Raw genomic sequence first — 24,825 nt, 5'->3', positions numbered from 1 at the left:
CAGCAGCAGCAGCGGCAGCAGCGGCGGCAGCAGTAGCAGCAGCAGCAGCAGCAGCCGGATCCGGAGCAGCCTCTGCCACCGCCGCCGTCCCGCGGACGTGATTGGTCGGCCCGTCGCCGCCACCGTCCAGGCTCGAACCGCCGCCACCACCTCCGCCGCGCGCCCTCCCACCCGCCGCCCCAGCCCCGTAGGAGCCGGCCCGAGCCGCCCGCCCCGGGAAGATGGTGGACCGCGAGCAACTGGTGCAGAAAGCCCGGCTGGCCGAGCAGGCGGAGCGCTACGACGACATGGCCGCGGCCATGAAGAACGTGAGTGCCCCCTCTTCCCCCCTCCCTCTGTCGCGACAGAGCCGGGGGCCTGTCGCGACATGTCGTGCTATGGCGGCTATCGCGAGGCCTCCGCCCTTTCCCCCTTTCCCCGCTAGGCCGCCAGATTCGGGGAGGGGGTTCCCCCTTTGTGCCCTCCCTGCGGTGGGGTGGGGCTGGGGGGGGCGCCGCGTTCATGCGGTCGCTCTTCTGAGGTTCCTCTTTCTCTGTGTGTCTGGGGCGGCGCCTCTCTCCATTTACTCACCAGCCTGCTTCCCCCCACCCCCTTCTGCCCTCTCCCCTCCCGAGGAGGAATTTAGGGTGGGTGGGGGGGCGGAGGGGGTCAGTTAAAAAAAAATCCCAATCATTCCAAGATCGCCGTGCGTGGCTCTTCTTTGCTCAGTTTCTTCTTTCAGAACGCCCCCACCTCCTTCCCCTCCCTCCTTCCTGCCTTTGGGGAGTAGGGGGAGGGGGCTAAAGGTGGAGGGGGGGACGCTGGACCATTTCATCTTTCTCTCTTCATTGTCTCGAACGTCATCTCCCCTTTTATTTTATATGATTTTTTGCTTCTTTATTCCCAGCCTTATCGATCCAGACGTGCAGAATTTCCCCTTTAATTCAAGGTTGTGTATGGAGCTAAGAGGCTGCATTTGTGACATTTGCTGTTTCTTTTCTAAATGCAGGCATCCATCCATTGAAATCCCTATAAGTAAAAAACAAACCCCACCATCTCTCTGATCTGATCTTGCAAACAAAGCGCTCGTGGGAGGCAGGATCAAGTCATTCCAGAAGATTCTGCATTTGTCATATTGCAGAGAGGCTAGACTGGGGGGAGGGAGGGAGGGGCTCCCTGAAAGGGGGAAAAGGGTTTTTATTTGTTTCCCGAGACAGGTCTGAGCCTCCCCCCCCCCCTTTTAATCAAGAAAAGGCTGGCGTGTCCCCTCCTGCTGATGAAAAGAGAATGCTGATCGGAAATGTCGCAGCCTATCTGGTGCACAGATGCCTGCCTATATTGCAGCATTTTTTCTGTAACCTTACATTTATCAAAGAAGGGGGACTTGTCAGCATGCTCAGAGTGGGGGAGGGAGGCATGGTACCCTGGAGATGGCATGATCTGATGGACGACTTGGGTGCCTCATTCTCCCATCATTTGACAGGCTCTCTTCAGGTACCCTTGACAGCCAGATAACAAAGGTATATGGTTATATAACAAGGTATTAAAAATACACCAGTTTTAAATTGGATGGCTGAATGAACCATGTCTACGATATAAATCCTCCTTAATTGGACAAGCTTGGGTATCATCATCATTTCAGAGGCACACCTGTGTAAGTTAAACTGGATCGTTAAAGTTGGCCGAGCTCTGAAACCTTTTGGTTTAAATGATCCACCTTTATGTTTAAAGGGAGTTTAATAAGGGTAGGAGCTCCATGCTAGCAAGAATTATATGACAATTGGGAATAGATGCTCTAGCTTATATTTCAACATCCTGTTGGTACCATTGATGGGCTTTAACCCTTCCCACTCATACATGGGTTTTTTTTCTTTTTCAGTGTGCCAGTCACAGCATTCTAACAGGCGTTATTAATCTTAAATGGATTTGTCTTGAGTTCTGTCTTTCCGAACCTTCTAACTCTTCCTCATTTGCAGTTTTGCAGGAAAGCTTATGACCTCGCACTCATTGCCTTAGCAACACGGTGATGTCACTCATAATGGCACCGAGGCTGCAATGCGCCCAGGTGGTAGGGAGTGTGCGAATGGCCCATGGCCAAGGTAATGCAGAAATGTGATAATACAAGAGCCAAGTGGGATTGAAAATTTCATTGTATAGATCCTGCTGGAGAAAATGAAGTTTGTGATAGGATGAAGGGTCATTCTCTGGTCCTGGAATATATTTACAATATCATTTTGCCTTTAAACATACTAATTGGTGACCTCCAGATGCACATTGGGGCCAATCATCTTTCTGTTTTTAATATTCTAGCTAGCCATTTTGCTGCCTGGTAGGATGACAAATAGTGGAAGCAATTGATAAGCAACTAATATTTCAATCTTGTGGTATATTTACATAACAGTTGGATTCAGCTTTAAACCAAGCCTTAAATTTCTAAAAAACAAATGAATTTCATTTAAAATAAACTTGAAAAAAAGGGATGTGGACCTCGTGGTAGTAATAGATTTTATTAATCCGGCCAGAGGGTGTGGGTTTTAATTAAGGGTAGTAAATAAAAATGTAACATAGTATAGTGGATTTAGCAGCCACCTAGAAATGGATTTAAGAAGACCAGGGTTCAAATCTCATCTCATTCAGAGGCCTTTAACTTAATGGCAGTCAGATGATTCAATGGACAGAGAGCCAGGCCTAGGGTCAGGAAGACTTGAATTCAAATCCAGCTTCAGACACACAGTAGTTGTGAAACCTTACATTTATCAAATAAGGAACTTGTCAGCATGCTTTAGAAGGGGGGCAGAAACCCTGAAAATGGTATGATTTCCTGGGCAAGCCACTTAACTACTGTTTGCCTCAGTTTCCTCAGCTGAAGTGAGGCTGATGATAGTAGCACCTGCCTCCCAGGGGCTTGTGAAGCTCAAATGAGATCACTGTAAAGTACTTAGCCCAGTGCCTGGCACATAGTAAGTGATACTAAAGTAAGTTGCCAGCCATTCTCTGTTGAAACCCCCCCCCCCTCCCCCAAGTACTTGGCTGCTCTCTCCAACTGTCACGGATGGGTATCATTCTACCTCATATAGAATTTGGTTATCTTGCCCCAAATATATGGGTGCTTAAAGCAATAATGGTTGCGGGGCGGGGGGGGGGGGGGCTCTAGAATAGAAATGATGAAATATCTCAGAATGGTGGAAGAGGGAAGCCTTGCATTGCTCTGCCTTTTTCCTGAACTGGTCCTCCAGAATTTAAATGGATGTTGCTTTTTTTGGTGACCACCTTGCAATTTCTCATGTCCTAGACAATACCATTTTTGTACTTGGGTTTTGTAATTGCCTCCTAAGAAGTTAAATATTTCTAAGTAGGCTACTGGTACTTGTGACTGCCTTGGGGAAGAAAAGGGTTCTCTCTGCAGGGGACAATTTGAACCTTCACTGTTAACCCCTTATATTTAACAAGGGATCTGACGACTTCTTTAATTCTCAGTACAATTGATACTTAAGCATCTTTACATTATATCTTAAATTTGCCTTAAAAAAAAAAACAAAAAAACCAAAAACTGATGTGTATTCCAGGATGGTAGGATCAATAGCCATTATCACTAATGGAGTAATAATACCTTGGCAAGCTTTTCAGAGGTGGCTGTCTGCCAGCCCTTATTTCAAGTGATGGGAATTCTTCCCTCTCTTGGGGCTGTGGCATTGCAGAGCTGATTGATCTTTTCTATATATCCCTTAGAAAGACAGTTTTGGGGAGCAGACTTGGATTTAGGAGGGACCTATGCTTACAGTGCTCAGAATATAGTAGGAGCTTAAATGTTGATTGATTCATTGGACCATGGGCACAAATCATTTAATCTCTCAGGACCTCAGTCTCCCATTTCTAAAATGGAGGAGAAAACCCTGTATATACCTCAAAAGTGAGTGGATGGTGAGGTTCAAGAATAGAAGTATAGATAAGGCTCTTTCTAGAAGGGTCTGCTATTGTAGTGACATTGTCCTTATAATACCCTAGTCCAGTGATGGACAAATTTACAACCTGCGGGCCAGATGCAGCCCCCTGAAATGTTCTTTCTGGCTGAGCAACATTATTCCTAATCTGATGAATACAGTGAGTAAGATACAATACAATGAAACTTGGAAAGAGTTGCCTTAGAAACAGACTGACAGATGAGCATTTGCTTTCCTTTGGCCCCCTCTTTAAAAAGTTTGCCCATCACTGCTCTAGGACCTTACTCAGATCATCTTTTTTTTTTTTTTAAACCCTTCCCTTCCCTCTTGGAGTCAATACTGTGTATTGGCTCCAAGGCAGAAGAGTGGTAAAGGGTGGGCAATGGGGGTCAAGTGACTTGCCCAGGGTCACACAGCTGGGAAGTGTCTGAGGTCAGATTTGAACCCAGGACCTCCTGACTCTAGGCCTGACTCTCAATCCACTGAGCTACCCAGCTGCCCCCTCAGATCATCTTTTTTAAACCTTAAATTAAAATTTCAAATGGAGGCAATTAGGCAGCAGAGCAGGATGGTAGGATCTGGAATTGGGAGGACCTGGATTCTGATCTGGCTCCAGATGATTCTCAGCTGTGTGACCCTGGGCAAGTCACTTAACCCCAGTTCTCTAGCCCTTAACTGCTCTTCTGTCTTAGATAATTAGTACTGATTCTAAGACAGACATTAAGGGTTTAAAAAAATTTTTTTTAGATGATAGGAAAAGGCTCTGCTTTAATGTAAAGCTTTATGAAATTAGGCTACTGAACACCTACCATTTACTCTAGAATTCTTGTGATATTTCATCCTTATGTTTGAGACACCAAAGTGGCTCAGTAGAGTACTGGACCTGAAGTCAGGAGGATCTAAGTTCAAATCCATCCTCAGACAATTACCAGCTCTGTGAGCAAGTCATATAACTTGCTTGCCTCAGTTTCCTCATTTGCAAAATGGGGATAACACCCAACATCCCAGGGATGTTGTGAGAATCACAATGAGATCATTGTGAAGTGCTATGTAATTCTTAAAGTGCTCTGTAAATAATTTATATTATGATTTTACATGTAGTTTTAGTAAGTCAAATTCTGGATATACACAAAAAAGATAAAAAAAACCCCAAACATTTAGCTTGCTACTATCTAGGATTCATTCTGTAGAGTGACATGTTCACATAGAAGAAATGTAATAAGTCAAGTCAAATTTGCTCTAAAGTAGGAATCCATGATCAGTTTTTTGTAATTTTCAAGTACTGAGCCTGATATAAGTGTATACCCTGAGTCTGCATTTCAGTCAAACATTTATGAAGCACCTGCTGTGTGCCCAGGCGCTGTGCTAAGTGCTGGATTTCTATTTAAAAGATGACAGCTAGCACCCAGAAGCCACACGAGGCTCACTCATGAATTCTTGGACATGGCCTCCAAATCTAGGAAAGAAGGATTTGCACACAATAAGTGATATTTTAATAAATATGTAGCTATTATTATTACTAGCAAGTTGCCAGCATTCTCTCGAGCCCCCCAGAAGTACTTGGCTGCTCTCTCCAACTGTCATGGATGGTATCATTCTACCTCATATAGAATTCGGTTATCTTCGATGCTTTTAACTCCCCTGAATAGCCCCCCATCTCTTAATTAAGCAGCTCTTTTTCCAGCTATATTTTAATGTTTCTTAATGAATGCTGCACTACCTTGTAATGTGAGGATCCAAGAAAGAAGAATGCTCTTGAGTCCTATCAGTTTAGAATCAGGTTTTCTAAAATAAAAAATGTCAGTCATTTAGCAACTTTGTGATGAAAACTACAAATCTCACCTCTTTCTGCCCCCTTTAAAGACTAATTTTTTCTCCATAAATCAGGCCAGGATGACCATTAAATTTTTCTGCTTGTATCTCTCAAGTTGGAAACACCCTCAGTGGATTCAAGTCACTAATTAACTTAAAAGTATTTTTTTTTAAACCCATACTTTCTGTCTTAGTACACTAAGACAGAAGAGAGTAAGGGCTAGGTAAAGGGGGTTAAGTGACTTGCCCAAGGCCACGAAGCTAGGACGTGTCTGAGGCTTTAATTTGAACTCAGGACCTCTTGTCTCTAGGCCTGGCTCTCAATCCACTGAGCCCCCCATCTTAGAGTCTTTTAGAATTTCCTGGGTTACTCAGAGATTGAGTGACTACCATGAAGTCATAATCTAGTGTGTGTCAATGGCAGGATTTGAACTCGGACCTTCCTGCCTCCACAGCTGACCCTGTCCACTAAAATGTGCTGTGGAGTCATCCAGTGAATGCTAAGACTGTGTTAGAGAAGATTTGTTTGCCATTCCTCAGTGATGGGAATTTCCACACTAAAGAGTTCCCCTTGTCCATCACCTTCCCCCGCAAAACAGTAACAACCACAAAAAACCAGATGAAATAACCTAAGATTTAGAATGACCTCTGAACGTCTCATGACTTTTAATTTAATTTCTATATTCCTATAACATTCTATAATTAAAGCTGTGAACAGAAGTGCAAAGGTCAGAGTAAAGAAGCTACAGGTTCTTGTGAAGCCGCTCCAGCCCCCACTTCTGTTGCAGAGCCCTTAGTGATGATGGGATTTTGGCTCCTTGAATAGAAACGAGGCATTTTGTGTTCGCTGTGGAGTCGTGCTCAGCCTAAATGGTTGTCTTTTCCCCGTTGTTGCTTGGCTTCCTCCTGCTTGTCCTTCTTAGGCTTGTTCTTTGCATGGCTGTTGAGTAGCAGTAAGCGTAACTCCCACCTGAGTGCTTGGGAGTGCCACAGACAGGCCTTTCTTTGTCTGGATTGAATGTTGGTTTCATCTCTAATGGGATTTTTGGTCATATGTAGGCAAACGGGGCACAATTCCAGATTCAGGTCGTTTAGTGGAATCAAGAGATTTTTTTTCCCACTTGTACATTGATGGTCTACCAAAACAGAAATCGTAGGCTTTCTTTCCCCTTTTGTCCTCCAGATACCCAGTGTCTGAGCTTGGGGAAGAGGAGCAGGGGTATGTCCATTGTCCTTTCATCTCCACTGGTTCTCTGACTAGTAGGTCTGTTATCAGAGCTGGGACTATGACAGTGATCGTAGTGGGCAGCTGAAAGCAGAGTGACAGTTAAAGAGAACCCAGCCGCCCCCCCTTTCCTGCAAACAGCTGAGTGTGAAAAGGCAGCTGCCGTGGTGCAGCCAGAAGGTAGCACTAGGGTTTAAACTTGATATGGTGGAGGCTTGAGGGAAGGAATTATGGTGTCGAAAATGTGCTTGGTTGGAGTTCTCTCTTGAGAGAATGATGGCGGTGTCCCTGGTCCTTGGAGTAATAACCTAGACCTAGGAAGCAAGCTACCCATAGTACCAGGGCTTACATGGCTATTGAAAGAAATTCTAGAATTGAGTCTAGTGCTGCCCCCTTTAAAGCAGTCCAGCATCTCAGCAAGAAGATAATGAATGAATAATTATCTTGCCTCTGCAGGGAAGGCCCAGCATGGGTAAGCAGAAGTGCAAATAGCCCCTCTACACCCTGCCAGTGTTCTTTGATACAGATTTGTTCCAGTCCTGAGAGGCCACGGAGTTTGGAATCAAGGGAGGGCAGGGAGCCACCCATAGAACTGGGAAAGGAGGAGGAATTCAGGGGTGGGGAGTATCCCTAGGGCACTTTGAAATAGAGAAGACTGGCCTCAATGTGGGGGAGCAGTCACCCGGGAGAGTGGGGTGTTCTTGAATTTTAAGTTCTCACTTCATTTTGATGTCCTCTGGGACCCACCATGGGACAAGAGTTAGCCATTAAATGCTTATACCGATGTTGGGGTTTTATGTAGGGCCTTGACCAGGGATACTGTCCCACTGTTTTAAACACTGAAAGTTTTTTGTCTTGTTTCCCCTGCTGTCTTCCCCTCCCCTCCCCTTCCATCTCAAAAGGAAACAACAGGCCAAATAAAGGTGAAGGTTGTAGGATATGGATTGTATCTTTAACAGTACCTTAACAGGTGATACAAAGCTTGGAGGGAATGATAAGAATCCAAAAGCATATTGATCAATTAAGATAGTGGGCTGAGAGTAATTTGATGGATAATAGGGAGAAATGTAAAGTCTTCATTTGGGTTCAAAAAATGAATTTCCTCAAGTACAACATGGGGTTAGACGTTGTATTGTCTGAACAAGACTCGGAGGTTTTGGTGTGCTACAAAGATCAATATTAGCCAAATTAGCTTATTGAGGTCTCCCCCCTTTTTTTTAACAACCAAAAAAAAAAAAAGGCTAATGCAGTCTTAAATTATAACTCCCAGGAATAATAAGTGATATAAAAATTCCTATACTATACTCTTCCCCTAGTCAGGCTGTGTGTGGAGGAGAGTGTTCAGTTCAGGGCATCATGGTTAGTTTAAAGGCCATTGATGAGATGGAGACAGCAACCAGGGTGGCAGCGGGCCATTGCTACTTGAGTTCATGCCATTCGAGCATTAGTTGAAAAAGAAGTCTGGGAATTTGGGGGCAAAGGGGTTGGTGGGATCTTGGAAAATATTTTAGAGTTTTCCAAGAACAGCTACCTGAGCTACCAGATAATGGATTGAACTGTCTCCAAGTCCTGGGGTTGCTTCACTGGGGATCTTTAAGCAAAGGTCAGGCCACCATTTGTGAGGTGTCCTGGTAGTGCAGCTTCTTCAGGTGGAACTAGCTGGTCCCTGACATACCCCTTCTAGCTCTGACATTCTAGTCAAGTGTGCTCTCTCCTCCAACTCCTTGAGGGCCTCCTTCCATCCCCAGCAGATAAAAGTGGTGATGAGGCCAAGCAGTGGGTGGAGAAGGACGAAAAGCCAGGAAAGCTCTTCTTCGTGGTCATTCTTTTCCTTGGACTTCAGCAACTGGGATAATTTGGAACAGAAGGATATATATCTACCTCTATAACTGGCCACCTTTAACAAATCAGTAGTAAGGAGAAAAGGAACTGCTCTCTTCCCTTTAACCTCAGATGATGATTAGGGGAGTGGGGGGGACCCTCATTTTTAAGGGCAGCTCCTTCATCTTGATTGGCTATCGGACCGAGGAGGAATCTTTTATAGTCCTCCTCCTTTGTGTGGCCTTCCCTCATTTCTGGTAAGAGGGGCAGAAGAGAAGATGAAGGGATAAACTTGAGTTCCATCAACAAGAAGCCAGTTTTGCTTCTGTGTGAGCTTCAATTTACCTCCTTAGCCATCTTTTACTTCTTTTTTACTTTGGCCAGGCTGGGACCCATTCCTTTAGCCCATTCCAGGTGCACCTAGGTTTCTGGATCCTTCAGAAACAGTTTAGCTATTTTAATCACTTATCACTTACTTACAGTAAGGCCACTTATAGAATAGTATTCAAAGAAAAGGGGGCAGTCCTGTGAGGCTAAGGAAGCTTAGAGAAAACTGGAGGTAGCTGCTCAATTAGTGTTCAGTTGAGATGTTAGATTTTTTAAAACCCAAATAATGGCAAGTGGAAATGGATTCATTCAAAACAAAGATGGTATTTCAGGAAGCCCAGATGAGGAAAGTTGTTAATGCCTGGCTCCTCATTTTGGATAAATACTGCTCACATACCTGTTTTTTGAATGCCATTAAAAGCATTGTGTTACCTTTTTGTATAATTAATGTCTGGACTGGTCGTTAATTGCTTTTAATGATGGTGCCAGTAATTTTGGAGATGAGAGATATTTTTATCACCATTTAACTGCTTCTGTTAGAATTGGGTTGAATGGCAGAGCTGTAAAAAATAGGCCTTAGAATAACTATGGAGCCATTTAATTGGAAAGAAAAAAGAATCTAATTATCCCATTGGAAAGATAGTCATGAATTCAGTTCTTCTGCTGAACAATGTCAGATGAACCAAATAGTTGAGAATGTAGTCATTCAAAGATCTGTGGCTTTATGGGTATCCCCCGCTGCAGTGCAGGCCCCAGCCCTTCTGGGGGCGCAGAAACTTGAATGACCTCCTAGTCTCCCCTCTGAAGGAATGCCTGGTAGCCAAGCCTCTGGTGATGAGTCTTTCTGTGCGAAAGTGAGTCATCAAGGAACAAATGTGACTTTACGGTTCATTCAAAGTTGTCACGTTTGGTCATCCTCCCAGGTGTGGGTTCCACTTGCATGGCCATAGAGAATGCAGAGCCGCCTCCATTCAATATGAGGTAGAGACAGAGGTAAGAGAAATTGAGAAGTTGGAGAAAGCAGAGTGAGACATTGATTTTCCTGAGTACTTCTCCCTAATCCAGTGACATGATTTTTTTTTCTCTTTGATTAAAGTTTAAGAGCTTAGCCTAGGAATAGTTTCTTTTTCCTGCTCTAAACCACTTAGAAATTGGACAAATATTCTCTTTTGATGGTGTAGAGCAATGATGGGCAAACTGCGGCCCCTTGAAATGTTCTATCTGGCCAGTGCGACATTATTCCTAATCTGACTACTACTAATTGAATACAATGAGTAGGATACAATACAATGAAACTTTGAAAGAGTTGCCTTAGAAACAGACTGACAGACGAGCATTTCCTTTCCTTTGGCCTCCTCTTTAAAAAGTTTGCCCATCACTGGTGTAGAGTATTTGTGGGTCTTCAATAACATAATTATTCTTTTTTTTTTTTTTAAACCCTTAACTTCTGTGTATTGGTTCCTTGGTGGAAGAGTGGTAAGGGTGGGCAGTGGGGGTCAAGTGACTTGCCCAGGGTCACACAGCTGGGAAGTGTCTGAGGCCAGATTTGAACCTAGGACCTCCCGTCTCTAGGCTTGACTCTCAATCCACTGAGCTACATAGCTGCCCCCAACATAATTATTCTTGAAGAATTTCTCTTTATAAAACTGGGAGGTGTGTCTTTGATACCCTGAATAGTGCTGCTTTTTTTTTTCTTTTTTATCCTTCTCTCTTCCATCTTAGAATCAATACTAAGTATTTGTTCCAAGGCAGAAGAATGGTAAGGTTTAGGCCATGTGGGTTAAGTGACTTGCCCAGAGTCACACAGCCAGGAAAGTATATGAGATTAGATTTGAATCCAGGCCCCTTCATCTCCAGGTCTGGCTCTATTCACTGGGCTGGCTAGCTGCCCCTCTGTATGGTGTTTTAAATAAAAATCACCTGATTAAAAGTTAACTGTTTTCTAGCTATTTTTTAGCCCAGAGTCTTTAGGACTTCATGTTCTTTTTTAATGTTTCTGTTTCTTGAGCAGCCACCAGAGCCATGCCACTGTCTAGTTACCCACTTACCTTCTATTCATTGCACGAGCAGTCAGTCATTTCTTAGGGTGACCATCCAGGCTCTTGGCCTGAAGGAATAAATAAATGCCAGTCCTTGGCCCCATGAATGATTTCTATGTTGGATAGCTCTTTTAGAAGTCTTTCAGTGGCTAATCAGACTCTTATCTTTTTGAAGGGCCCTAAACTACATGAGGTAGCATTTCTAGAACAATCTGCCCTGAGGCCATTATGATACTCTTTAATTCTCACAAATGTTTGCTTCTAGAGCAGTTTGGATACTTGTCCTTCTTAACAACTGTTACATTGGTTTATTAACTGGTGGACTTCATTTTAGTCAGTGTTTTAGGTACATCAGAACCTAGAAAATTGTCTAATAGCATTCCCACTCATGGAACTTGGACTGTACAGGGCTGCTAGATAAGTGGCGATGCACTTAAAATTTCCCCCTTAGTATATGCTCTCCTTGTCAGATATTGCCAGTAACCATCATAACTGGGCTCACATTAATGGCTGTATATACGATTCAATAATAAAGGCTAAATTCTGATTTAATCTTTATTAATATCAGATATTATCTTAGATAATAATTTACAATTAACCTCTGTATTTCAGGACTATTGGAATCTGCCTTCCTTTCCCAGATATCTCCTACCTAAGGAGGATTAAGTTAATTAGAGCTTGAGTTCTAATCCTCTCATTGTGTGCTCTCTTTAATGAATGATTTAATCTCATTCTTAGAGAGTCGATTCAGCAATCCATCAACAAGCATTTTAAGAATTGTTTAACATAGGCTAGGCACCATTTGATCAGAAATCACTCCTGTCCTCTAGGAGCTTATCTTCTACTTCTGGGAGGGTAGAAGATGAACACCAAGTAAAAAGAGAGGATATTTAATGCAGTCTCTTGGGCACGGCCAGCCCCAGGGATAGAGGCTTTTCAGAGAAGGTGGGTCAGAGGCTGGCTTCCAAAAGCATGACGGTTCTGAGAGGCAGAGGGAACAAGAGAACCCTCAGTTTACCGGCAGCCAACTGGAGGCAGGAGAGAGATTGTCACGGACAGAATACCAAGTAGACCAGGTGGGTAGGGATGCAGAGAGCATGCAGTGGGGAGGATGTGAAATGGGTCTGGGGGGAGGGTTAGGCTGCAGCCATTCTGGGAAGGGCATTAAATAAATGCCCAGCAGAGAAGGCTGCAGTCTGTCCCAGGGTCAGAACAACTGTAGCTTCTTGAGTAGTAGTAACATTCACCTGATTGGAAGCAAGGAGGCCAGGTGAAAGGCAATTGGAATAGTCCAAATGAAAAGTAACAAGAGATGTTGATTAAGAGAGACTGTGCCAAGTCGTGGCAGCTGATTGGGCCCATGATTTGAGCCAGATGACTATGAAGGGCTCTTGGAGTTCAAAAATCTACAGTCCTGTGATGGCCAAATAGTAACCTACATCAGGATTTTGTTTTGTCATAAGAACTAGTGATATGTGCCCAATAAAATGACTTTTTAAAAAAATTTTTGTGAAAGCCCTAAACTGGATAAAAGATGGGACAAGAATTGAGGGCCTGATACACACAAAAAACTAAAGCTTATTTGCTCATCATGTCCTGTATAGGTTAGGATGATGAGAGATGCTGGTCTTTATGGGGATAGAGTATTACTTCACATTGCATCTCTTTGACCCAAATGGCTAGCTAAGCCTAACATGATGATCCTCTCTAAATCAAGTTAAAAATTAAATGTTTAAGCAGGTTTAAAAAGGAAAAGGAATCTCTAGAGGCCACATGTCATCTTGGGGTGGGGAGTATCTGCCCTCACCAGTTCTCTAGGGATTCCTCATGGTGGCTTCTGGGTGCCCTGGAGTAACAGAAGTCTCAAGTGGGGGCAGGTCCAACCAAGCTGGAATATAGGGTGCCAGCAGCAGATCCAAGAATCACTAACTCTTGGTTACTAGATGACTGGTCACCAAATTTTACATTTGTTAGTGAAGTTAGTACTTGTCAGTGAAGAGGATGCTCCCATTGATGACATTATCTTCATCCAAATCAAAACATTAAAGCCTCACTGTGGGCAAAGAGCTCTTTCCAAGAGGTAGGAGAAAGCCTGCTCTTTTAGAATATGTATTTTAAGTGGTTAAATGGAAGTGTATTTTAGGCGAGACGAAATGTAAAACTGAGCAGGGAAGATCTCCAGACACGGGCAAGTTCTGGATTCCATGTAATGATAGAATTTAGAGCTAAAAGAAGAAACTTCATTTCCTTGTATTAACTCCACTTTATTTCAAAAGGATATTTATATACACATACACAAACACATGTACACACGCACATACATATATTCACTTGTGTTTTTATAATAAATTTTTGTTATGTGTGTGTATAATGTATTTTATATAAGTAACTGCAGAAACTGCTTTGTTAGCTCCCTAATAGGCTGTAGAATTTTTGCTTATAATTCTTAGAACAAGAACTATTCATTCTCAAGGCAGAAACTGAGCTGAATCCTGGCATGCCAGAAAGAAATTTTGTCATTTTACTTTTATTTCTAGCAATTAAAAAAGAAGTTTGGGTTCTCCTGTATTGTGATGGCTCAAGTACCTAGGAGCTTCCTCTGTTTTGGAGATCAGAGCAGCAGGATGGTTTAAAAATAGCTAGATGATTCTCTGGCCTCCCAATTGTGGTTACTGGTGTTAGTTGCTAATATTGTCTCCTTACCTCTTCTGGAGTAGGGCATGGCTTCTCACCTAGTTCCAGCTGCCTGTCAAGTTAATTTTACCTGAGCCTTAGGTTCTTTTACAGGTGTCCAAAGGGAATACTTGAAGAAGAGACCAAATCGGTAAGAAAAGGATGGTCTTTATTTTCCATTAACTATAATATAAGCTCATAGAGAACAGGGAAGCAATCAGTATATGTGGTAACACTGAGATGAGAATGTTCGTTTGCAATGCAGTTAATTTACCACAATATGAAATCTTTTATCAGTCATGAGTGTATGATGAAAGGAACTCTGGAAGAGAAGTTGGGAAACTGAGTCCCTTCCCTGGCTTACCAGGGTCTTGGAAAGCCCCAAGAAATGCTTACTGGGAGCTGGATATCATCGATTGGGTTTGATAATGAACAATTACTGGAAATTAGTAAGCACAAATAGGATCCCGAGAGAGCAGTGTGTGTGTGCATATATGTATATTAGTATTGCTTTTAAAATAATTTGACCTTTTTTTTTTTTTAATTTGTGCCTCCCTTCTTCCTACCAGAGAACCATCCAATGTAACAATCCTTTAAAAGGGGATGATGGGTCAGCAATCCAGCAAAATTAACTGCACATCCAAAAAATCTGACATCATATATACCAAATCCATGTTCATAGTTCCCCATCTCTACAAAAAGGAGGGGGAGCTGCTTTCCTGAATCTTTCTTTGAGGCCAAGCTTAGGCATCTTTTTTAGCTGTTTGTTTTTTTTTTTCCCAGTCATGTCATGGTAACTATTAAATATTGTTTTTCCAGTTCTGCTTACTTCTTCACTTTGCATCGGTTCCTAGAAGTCTTCCCATGCTTCTGTAGTCCTATTCACCAGTAATAACAATACTCATTGCATTTCTGTACCACAGCTTGTTTAGCCACTCACCAATCAATGGACTTCTGTTTTATTTTCAGGTCTTTTTCAATATTTTCATACATCTTGGCCTTTCTTTTTATCATTGGCCTCTTGAGGATGTATATCTGTGTTCAAATGAGAGACATTGGAGTAACTTTCTTAAAATAATTCCAAATTGTATTTCACAGTCATTGGACTGGTTCACAACTCCACTGAGTGTGCCTCTGGGTGCCCATCTTTCCATAGTGCCTCCAACATCCAAATTCCCATCTTTTGCCATATTTGTGTTGTTTTAAGAAATCTTACCACTTGTTCACTAGAAAGGTTAAAAGAAAATTTGTTTTTGTTCATGTCTTATTAGAAGTATGAACCAGTGGCACTTTGATAGTTTTTGGTTTGGCAATAGTGATTCACAAAGATGAAACCATTGACTATCTGTGGATTTAGGAACATAAATAATTTTGGAGCTGGAAGTAACACCTCCAGTGATTTCCAACGTTTTTGAGCACGAGGACCCTTTTTGTTTTAAATACATAATGACCAAAAGCTGCTGAGAATTTAATACATCATCTACCTACCTTTGAAGTGTGACATTCAGTTCACCGAAAGAGTGCTTGTTTATAGTAACTTAAACATGAAAATAGCTAGTGCTTTCTTGCAGCTTTCAAAAGACCAAGAAGGCTCTGAAACTGAACAGATAGCTCCTTAGTCTAGTGATGAGGAACTGTTGTTATTTTAAGCCCCTGTATTTGATAAATGGAGATGCTGAGGCCCAGAGAAGTGATTTGCCCCCAGGAGCAAAGTGAATGGTAGAGCCAGGATTAAAAGAATCTTAATATGTGGCCAGGTCAGGAGTCCTTTCCAGGAAACTCTATTGCCTATAAAAGGCATTAATCGTAGCCATTCTTCTTTGACTTCTTCACAATCACAATCTACTCTTTTTCCTTTTATTGACTTCTGTCCATTTGTGGTCACCCACCATCTCAGTGTCCCACTTATCCCTCAGACTCTTTGTGTCCCAACATTTTGTTGTCTTGACTTGTCCTCTTTTTCAATGGTATCAACCATTTTTAGACCTTTAGTATACTTTTCTCTCTATACATATTCTCCCACAACTAATAGCTCGCCCTGTTAATTTTTCCTTTCTGTTCCCATTATTCCCACTCCAGTTAGAGCCCTCATTTTCACCAACCTTGACTATTGCAGCAGCCTCCTAATTGAGTCCTCCTGCCTCAAATTTGTCCTCCTTGTTGTTTCCTGATTAATTGAATGTATTATGCACCAGACATTAAGGATACGGTGACCAAAATATATAGATATATAGATATACAGAGAGAGAGAGAGAGAGAGAGAGTCCTTGTTCTTAGGTTCTGTTGGGCAGGTGGTGGGAGTGGAGCAAGAATAACACTTACATAGAAAGCTAAATACCAAATATATAGGGGGAAAGCACTCCTAGCAATCTGGGAATTGGGAAAGTTCCTAGAAGAGGTGATACTTCAGAGAGGGGAGCTTTGAAGGAAATGAGGAGGAAGGCTGGAATGGAGACCAGGGCAAGCCTACCTGTGACCATTAGATGATGGCCATCCAATTCTTCTTTTTATTTTCTATTTTTCATATTAAATAATAAAAAAAATTTTTTTTAATCCTTACCCTTCTGTCTTAGAATCAATACTATGCTTGGTTCCAAGGCAGAAGGGGTGCGGTAAGGGCTAGGCACCCAGATAGGAAGTGTCAAGTGCCAGAGGTCATATTTGAACCTAGGACCTCCCATCTCTAGACCTGGCTCTCAATCCACTGAGCCACTCAGCTGTCCCCTCCATCCAGTTCTTAAACCATTCTTATACCCTCCTTGGAGCTTTCCTACTTTTGCCTTTCTCTAGGTCTCCTGGCTCAGAGTCCTCTTATCTCTTCCATGTAGCCTCTTTTAGGTCTTCTCTCTCCCCCCTCCACTGTACTCTCATGGTCCATTTTTGGGTTGGTGGTATTGTTTTGGTGGCTCCAGTTACTGAATATGATTACCAAGATAATGTTTATTAGTTCACTGATCCTAGGTTTAGAGACATAGATCTAGTCCAACTCCTTCATTTTATGGGGAAGGAAGCTGAGACCCGGAGATGAGAAATCTTACCAGAAATCACAAAGCTCATTTTTCTGCACTCAAACCCAAACTGGTTTTTGTCTATTATCTATCAGACTTTTGTTGTGTGGCCATGTCAGACTTCATGATTCCATTTGGAGTTTTCTTGGCAAAGACACTGGACTGGTTTGCTATTTCCTTCTCCACCTCATTTAACAGATGAGGAAACTGAGGCATATAGGGTTAATGACTTGCCCAGGGTCAGTCAGTAGGCGTCTATAGCCAAATTTGAACTTGGAAGAGGAACCTTCCTGACTCCAGGCCACCTAGCTGCCCCTGTGTCTCTGCTCTCTGCCCTTCGCTGAGCATCCCTTAGATGTGTAAAGCTACACAGAACAAGTGACTGTTTCCAGATGTCTTCAGATGTGGATGCAAAGATGTTGAATGTAAAGCTTTGGCATATGTCAACAGTGACCCTTGGGTTTTCCTTTCATACCAGTTGGTGCCAAGGATAACATTCCCAAATGTGCAACTTTAAAAAGTGTTGCAGGCAGAGTTTTGAATCATTAAGAATATAGTTACATGGGATTCTACGTAGAGTGTCCAGCAACTTAGTACTCCACTCTTAATTATTGTGACTGTAAGGTTTAGGTTAAAAAAAATCAGTTGGGACAATTAGGTGACTCGAAGAGCCAAGCCTGGAGTTGGGAGGACCTGGGTTCAAACGTGGCCTCTGACATTTCCTAGCTGTGTGACCCTGGGTAAGTCACTTAACCCTAATGACTTAGCCCTTACCATTCTTCTGCCTTGAAACTAATAAGATCCTAAGTCAGAATGTGAGGGCTAAGAAAAAGAGAATCAGTTGCATAAGCCTAAGAGAGATGGTTTTGGTACAAAAATTCAAATGGGGGGAATTGTGGAGGGAGGGGGGCATTAGTCAACAAAACCAGTGTGAATCCACAGCACGACCTAGCACCCCCAAAGCTATCGCCACTCTAGCTAGTGTTTCTGTAGCTCTGTGGTCAGGTGCTACCTTCAGTTCTGGGCTCTCCCCTTTATGGAAGGCATTCATGAGCCCCTTTGTTAAGGGGACTAGAGAGAGTTAGCTTGGGAAAGACTTCCAGCTGTCTTCTGGGGTCTGAGGTGTCCTGCGTGGCCCCGCAGCACAGAAGTAGGGCTAGAAGTTGCCGAGATAGAGGTTGGCGCCATCTTTGGGGGCTCATTCACCGGCTGAGCTGTCCAAAGTTGATGGAGTCTCCTCAGAAGCAGGCCAATCCCCTCTCTGCCTCGGGCCCTGGAGCTCTCAAAGAAGAACCCAGGCCTCCATACGTGTTATTGGGTGGGGAGAAAGGAGATCCCCTTTGGGTCCAGCCCTGGCCGGGCTACACAAGCCCTGGATCTCGGGCCCCAGTAAGGGCTCCGAGTGTGATGAAAGTCTTGGGCTTGATTGAGAATGCATGTGGCGTCCTTTCCCCAGAGGCTTCAGCAGGACGTCGACCTTCCTCCTGGGGGTGCAGCGCCCCCTCACACTTGGGGAAAGAGTCCAGATGAATGTGGCCTCTGGCCGCTGAGGAGTTAAAGCTTAGGAGTGATGTGCTCTGTTGATGGCTAAAACAGCCAGGAGCAGCAGGGGTGCCTTGAAAAGAAGCAGCCCTTAGAACGATATATTGGGGCAGCTCGGTGGCTCTGTGGGTAGAAATCCAGAAGGTCCTGGATTCAAATTTGGCTTCACATACTTCCTAGCCGGGTGGCCTTTTACTGCTTGTCTGCCCTGGAACCAGTAGGCTTAGTATCAGTTCTAAGGCAACGTAAGGGTTATTTATAAAGAAAAGAAAAACAATTGCTTCTGTTGTGCAGAGGGTTGCAAGTGCACATGTAGTTGGGGTAGAGCCGCTTATTAACACATGAATATGATGATTATTAATAATATACGAAGGTATATTATCGCAGCCTGGATCTTTGGCACCTTTAACCCACTAAATGAAATTTGGACTTGAACCAGGGTCGTGTATATCTCAGAATTGGAGCCAATTGAGTGAATTCTTGAACTAGAGGATTTTTTTAGCAGAAAAGCTCTGGGGAATAAAGTCTTGCACTTTCTCTACATTTCTTCTTAAACTCCCAGGCACTGGTGAATTGTTGCAATATTTTTGAGAGTTGTATTGGCTTCATTTCTTCTAAAAACTAGATCTGTTGATTGTATTGACTCCTCCGAAAAAAGATACATTTTGTGCCTTCCATTCGAGTGGCGGGCCCTACCCTGTATTCATTGACTTTAAGTCTTTTTTAAGGGCTGAATGACACAGTTCAGTTTTTAGAAATGAAATGATCTTCGCTCTGGACTCCTTTTAGTGGCAGAGAAAAGATCTTTGGGAATTTTCCAAATGTGACTGAGTTACTAGATCTAAAGGTAATATTACTATTTCATAACTTTGTTATGTTCCATTTTAAGGCTTAAGAGTTAAGCAAAACAGTTCTTTCTAAGCACAGATTGCTAACTTTTGGTGGCCTCTGAACAAATCCTTATTTGGAGAAGGCCTTCTGATATATAGGGGTGAGGCAATTGGGGCTTTAAATAGTTTTTGGCCCTTCCAATAAGGGCAGCATGATTTAGGGAAAGGGCCAGAACTTAATCTTGGGAGTCTGGAGCACCCAAGGTTCATGTTGCAGTGACAGAGATATTATATTATGGCAAGGAGTGCTGAGCTTAGGAATCCATGTTCTGGCCAGACCTATATATTCAATGATCAAGGAATGGAATTCGTAAATGTTATGGATATGCTGTGATAAATTTTTCCAATTAGAAATGCCTTTGAATTATAACTTTGCACAATTTTTTGTTTTGAAAAAAACAAAAAAAGGCAATGTTTTGTGTCTGAATAAACTTGTTTATTGTTGCTTAACAAAGGGCTGCCTTACTAGGAAATTTCATCTGCCATTCATGAATAATGCCTTTTTAATGGCATAGTTGTTAACTCCTATTTACCTTCCATCCCTCATCCCCAAGTACAGCAAAGGTCTTTTTGGTGGTAGGAAAAGGACTATATAAAAAGATCGTGGGGGCAGCTGGGTAGCTCAGTGGATTGAGAGCCAGGCCTAGAAACGGGAGGTCCTGGGTTCAAATCTGACCTCAGACTTCCCAGCTGTGTGACTCTGGGCAAGTCACTTGACCCCCATTGCCTACCCTTACCACTCTTCTGCCTTGGAGCCAGTACATAGTATTGACTCCCAAGATGGAAGGTGAGGGTTTAAAAAAAAGATCTTGGTTCCAAGTATTTTAGTTGGAGAGCCAGTGAGAGGGGTAAATTGGTAGGGTGGGACCAAATTGATTTTCACAGACACTTGAGCCCCAAACCAAGGAGTTTGGGGGCAACATGGGGAAGAGGTAATGGAAGAAGTTTTGTATTGGGATACAACTGTGCAGGCCAAATTGGAAGGTGGGGAAGCTAGAGACAGAAAACTCATTTATTAGGAGGTGTAGCTGGGTAACGAGGACCGACCATGGGATAGGAATTAAAAGGAAGAAAGGAGACAAGTTTGTGCAGTGGAAGTGACAAGAACTGGCTGCCTTGGAACACGAGGGAGGAAAAAAACCAAACCTGGTTCCATAGTTTCTGATATGCTGAGAGAATGAGCAGATCAAGCATTGATTCATCTCTATATGTCCTGGGGCTAGGATGGAGGCAAAGGGAGTTTGATGTTCTGAGGATCTCCCCACACTTAGGAAGGTGAGCCTTCTCCCTTGTGTGTGGGGAGTAGAGATTTAACAAGTAGCCCCTTCCATCTTTGCATCCCTTGGGCTGGAATCCCTAGTGTCGCTGTATCCTGTAAATAGGGTCAAGTAAGAGCCTCCTTGATATATGGTTCATTCACATCACTTGAAGAAGACTTGAATTCTCTTCTGGATTCAGCTACTTGTTAGCTTGGTGACTCCATAAGCCAGCAGCCTCTTAAACCATCTGAGACGCAGGTGACTAGACCTTTCTTCCCTGCCTCCCTGCCCAGCTGGGCCAGGAGAATTAGAAATGGGACCTTTAGGCATTTTAGCTATTGTCATGTCACGAATGACGCCACTTGGGGGCAATATTCTGCTCTCCTGTCCCTAATGGATACCCACAGGCTCAGGAGTGAAGGCGGAAGCAGATGAAGATGGGGTTCCAAGTAGTGAGGCTGGGGAGTGATACGGTAGGGGAGGGGGTGGCCAGATGACTTTGGGGAATTTCTCCTACTTGGCTAGCAGAAGAATTTTTGCACAACATTCCGAAGGCAGATAGCCCAAAACAGAAATCTTAAAAGTAATCCATAAATGTTTGGTGATAATCCAAAGACAAAATTCACAAAGGGGCAGTGAGGTAGCACAGTGGCTAGAACACCAGGCTTAGAAATGGGGAGGTCCTGAGTTCAAAGTGACCTCAAACATGTCCTAGCTGTGTGGCCTTGGGCAAGTCACTTAACTCACATTGCCTAGCCAGTCCTTCCTGCTCTTCTGCCTTGGAACCATTACTTGGTTCTAAGACAAGGTAAAGGTAAAAAAAAAAAAACTGGAGCAAGTGGATGAAAGTCTAAAAGGAAAAAAACAGCTTGGTTCTGGTTTGGAATAAAAGGGCCGCATGAGCACTGTTGGGTGCTAGGAAAACCTTGTGAGGCCGAAGAAAGCCGTGCTGTTTGAGGCCAGGGCTTCGGCTCAGTCCTGTCAGTTTTTTGGGGGGGGGGGGGTGTGGGCGTGTGTGTCTTTAACCAAAAGGTACTTGGCAGTTAACTCATCAGAATATTAAAATGTTGTTTTAAGGGGTATTAACCCTTATTAATTACTGGTATGACCAATACTCGGTACTGACATGGACAGACTTGAATTAATATTGGATTTTAGTTGAAAGAAAATGGCTGCCAAGATGTAGAAGGAAACTTCCTGGTCAGGCCAGTTATACAAAATCTATTTATTATCACTATTAACATTTGTATAAAGAGAAAGGAAAAGGAAAATAAATATTGAAAAGAAAATATTCCCTGTAACTAATAAATTCTATATAAATTCCAGATCCCAATCTTTTCCACAAGGGAAGTCTTCGAGATCACCAAGAGTGATCCTTCCTACACTATATTGTCTAACTAAATTCCCCAAATGATTGTCTTACTATCCTAGATCTAGAAAATTAAACTTATTAGTAATAAGAGCAAAATCAGATTTCTTTCTCTGACTCCGGAAATGCAATTTTCCAGCAGCATCTTGTCACCACCACTCAGCTGTTGCACTATACTGCCACCACTGGTGGAAAGGCGGTACTACAACACTAATGTTCTCTTGTTGGCTAGAATGGGTTTCAAGACAAATTTACCAGATCTCCTCCAACTCTCAGCCTTGAGCAGTCTTCTTGAACCAGGACAGCCAAAGAGTGAGTTTTTGGTCCAACTGTCTTACCCAAGAACCTTGGGGAAAATTCCTGTTTCCCAGCATACCTTCCAAAATTCTATTCTGGCTTAAAGAAATCCAACTCTTCTCAAATTCATTTGTCTGTTTACTTATTGCAAATCTTATCAAGAAATGTTAATAATCAACCCTATTTCCTAATTAACTCTTAATTAACAAATATGCCATCACCGTGTCAATGGAGAAAGGAGGTTACTTGATAGAATTTTTGATACTATCCATTTGGATCTAACGCTTGCTTTGCCATTTCCCCAGATTTCAGATTTTGCATCTATCTTCTTGGGAACTTTAACCGAATGAAGGTTGTTGTCCCCCACGTCCCCCCTCTCCCCACACCCCAAAACAACAGCATTGGGCTTCTGATCCAGCATCCCAAGAGGAAAACAGTTCCGTCTGTTTCCCGCTGCAGAGGGGTCTAGACTGCCTCCTCGTGGAGGCCGCTCGTTAGAGTGGGAGATCCTGGCCTCGTCTTCCTCTGCTTGTCGCCTCCCTTTGCTCTCTAGACGGCCTCCTTCTTTCTGTTTCGTGAAAGTGTGTCGAGCCCTACTAATACCCCCTTCACTCTGGTGTCTTTTTCGCCCCTCTAAACCCAGGTGACAGAACTGAACGATCCGCTGTCCAATGAAGAACGAAACCTGCTCTCGGTGGCCTACAAGAACGTGGTGGGCGCCCGGCGCTCGTCCTGGCGGGTCATCAGCAGCATCGAGCAGAAGACCTCAGCCGACGGCAACGAGAAGAAGATCGAGATGGTGCGCGCCTACCGCGAGAAGATCGAGAAGGAGCTGGAGGCCGTGTGCCAGGACGTGCTGAGCCTGCTCGACAACTACCTGATCAAGAACTGCAGCGAGACGCAGTACGAGAGCAAAGTGTTCTACCTGAAGATGAAGGGCGACTACTACCGCTACCTGGCCGAGGTGGCCACCGGCGAGAAGAGGGCCACCGTGGTGGAGTCGTCCGAGAAGGCCTACAGCGAGGCGCACGAGATCAGCAAGGAGCACATGCAGCCCACCCACCCCATCCGGCTGGGCCTGGCGCTCAACTACTCCGTGTTCTACTACGAGATCCAGAACGCCCCGGAGCAGGCCTGCCACCTGGCCAAGACCGCCTTCGACGACGCCATCGCCGAGCTGGACACCCTCAACGAGGACTCCTACAAGGACTCAACCCTCATCATGCAGCTCCTGCGGGACAACCTAACGCTCTGGACCAGTGACCAGCAGGACGACGACGGCGGAGAAGGCAACAATTAGACCCCGGTGGACTGGCAGCCGCACGCCGATGCTACTACTGCAGTCTTTATTTTTTTCCCACAAGTTGGGGGGGTCGGGTGGGGGAGGGGAAGGGAGGGGGTGACCTTCCCGGGGAGGAACCCACGGCCTATCTTTGATTGCCTCTTTGACATTTTTGCCAAAACACCACTCGTGGAAGGTCGGGCTGGCTGTGCTGGGATGGAGGGACAGCCTCACACTGGCATCGGGACTGTTCTGTAGATCCGTAAGAGTGGAGCTGTCTGTCTTTGATTTAACTTAGGGCTAGGCGTAGGCTCGGAGAGGAGGAGCGACTCCAGGGGCTTGGCCGCATCTCATGAGTTCTGTGGTTCCAGTAAGGGTTCTCTCTTCCGTTCCTTGTCGTTGCCGTGCTTTTCTTTTCTCGTTCTGTGCTCATGTCTCTGTCGTGGGTGCTCCGTCTAGTCCCGTGGCGTCGTGGCGCGTCCGCCTCGGGGCCCGCTGCCCGCCCTGCACCGCTCCAGTCCCCCCGTATGGCGGCTCCCTCAGCCTTAAGACCAGGCCACGCTCGCTCTCCCGAGACGCCCATCCGCTTCGCAGTATTAACACTAAGTTACAGTTTACAGTATTTCTACATGACAGCCATACGTGACATCAAGCCATCGATCGGTTGTGTCTCCCCCTTTGCTTTGCTCTTTGCCTTTTCCCCTTCCCGGCCCGCTCCGGGCCGAGCCGTGCCGCCTCCGGGCCGCGGGGCCCCCCGAGGAGTGTCAAAGCTGCTCTGGATCGGGGCTCCGAGTCTGGCTGACGGGTGCTTGGCAAGTGGCTGTGGAATTGTCCTCTCGTTTTCTCTTCTTTTCGGAGATTTACTCCACCAAAAGTAGTTACACACTTTCATAGATGTAGATTTGGGGAAAGGGATTAGACACCACCAAAACCAAACAAAAAGCAGAGAAAATTCAGGTCTGTAGGTCACGTGCCGGGTCGGTGTTTCAGAGCCTCCTCACGCGGAGACGATGCCACAGCTTCTTCCTCGGGGATCGCACTGCCAGCCCCCTTTCACGCGGCCCTCCCACGGCACTTGGGCCCACGCATGGCATGTGGTCACCTGCTGGATTACGGAAGGAAGCTCGGTGACCGCTCTGAGGAGGCGGGCGGGGGGCGAGAAGGTACACTGAGGGAAACTTCGGGTGCTAGAAGCTCATCTGTAGAGAGATCCGCAGCGGAAGAGCGGGCTCACATGACCGTGTCCCCACCAAATTTAGGGAGCCCTGTGGATGTCCATTCTTTTCTGTGCTCCCCCTAGAAAAAAGAGAAACATTGCCACCCCCCACCTCACCCCCCCCAAGTTCTTTTCTTTAGTCCGG

At 44.4% G+C, this 24,825-nt stretch overlaps 1 protein-coding gene across 1 annotated transcript; it reads left to right on the top strand.

Annotated features, from left to right (window-relative positions):
* The first annotated feature begins 221 nt into the window (after positions 1-221).
* Positions 222-23,483, top strand: YWHAG (tyrosine 3-monooxygenase/tryptophan 5-monooxygenase activation protein gamma). Its single transcript, XM_044676438.1, has 2 exons — positions 222-308; positions 22,826-23,483. The coding sequence occupies exons 1-2, from the start codon at positions 222-224 to the stop codon at positions 23,480-23,482; spliced, it is 744 nt and encodes a 247-aa protein (XP_044532373.1). The 3' UTR covers position 23,483.
* Positions 23,484-24,825: the final 1,342 nt, after the last annotated feature.

This window comes from Gracilinanus agilis, chromosome 4, assembly GCF_016433145.1.
Source record: "Gracilinanus agilis isolate LMUSP501 chromosome 4, AgileGrace, whole genome shotgun sequence".
NCBI classification, from domain to species: domain Eukaryota; kingdom Metazoa; phylum Chordata; class Mammalia; order Didelphimorphia; family Didelphidae; genus Gracilinanus; species Gracilinanus agilis.
This window is presented reverse-complemented; position numbering and strand designations above follow the sequence as displayed.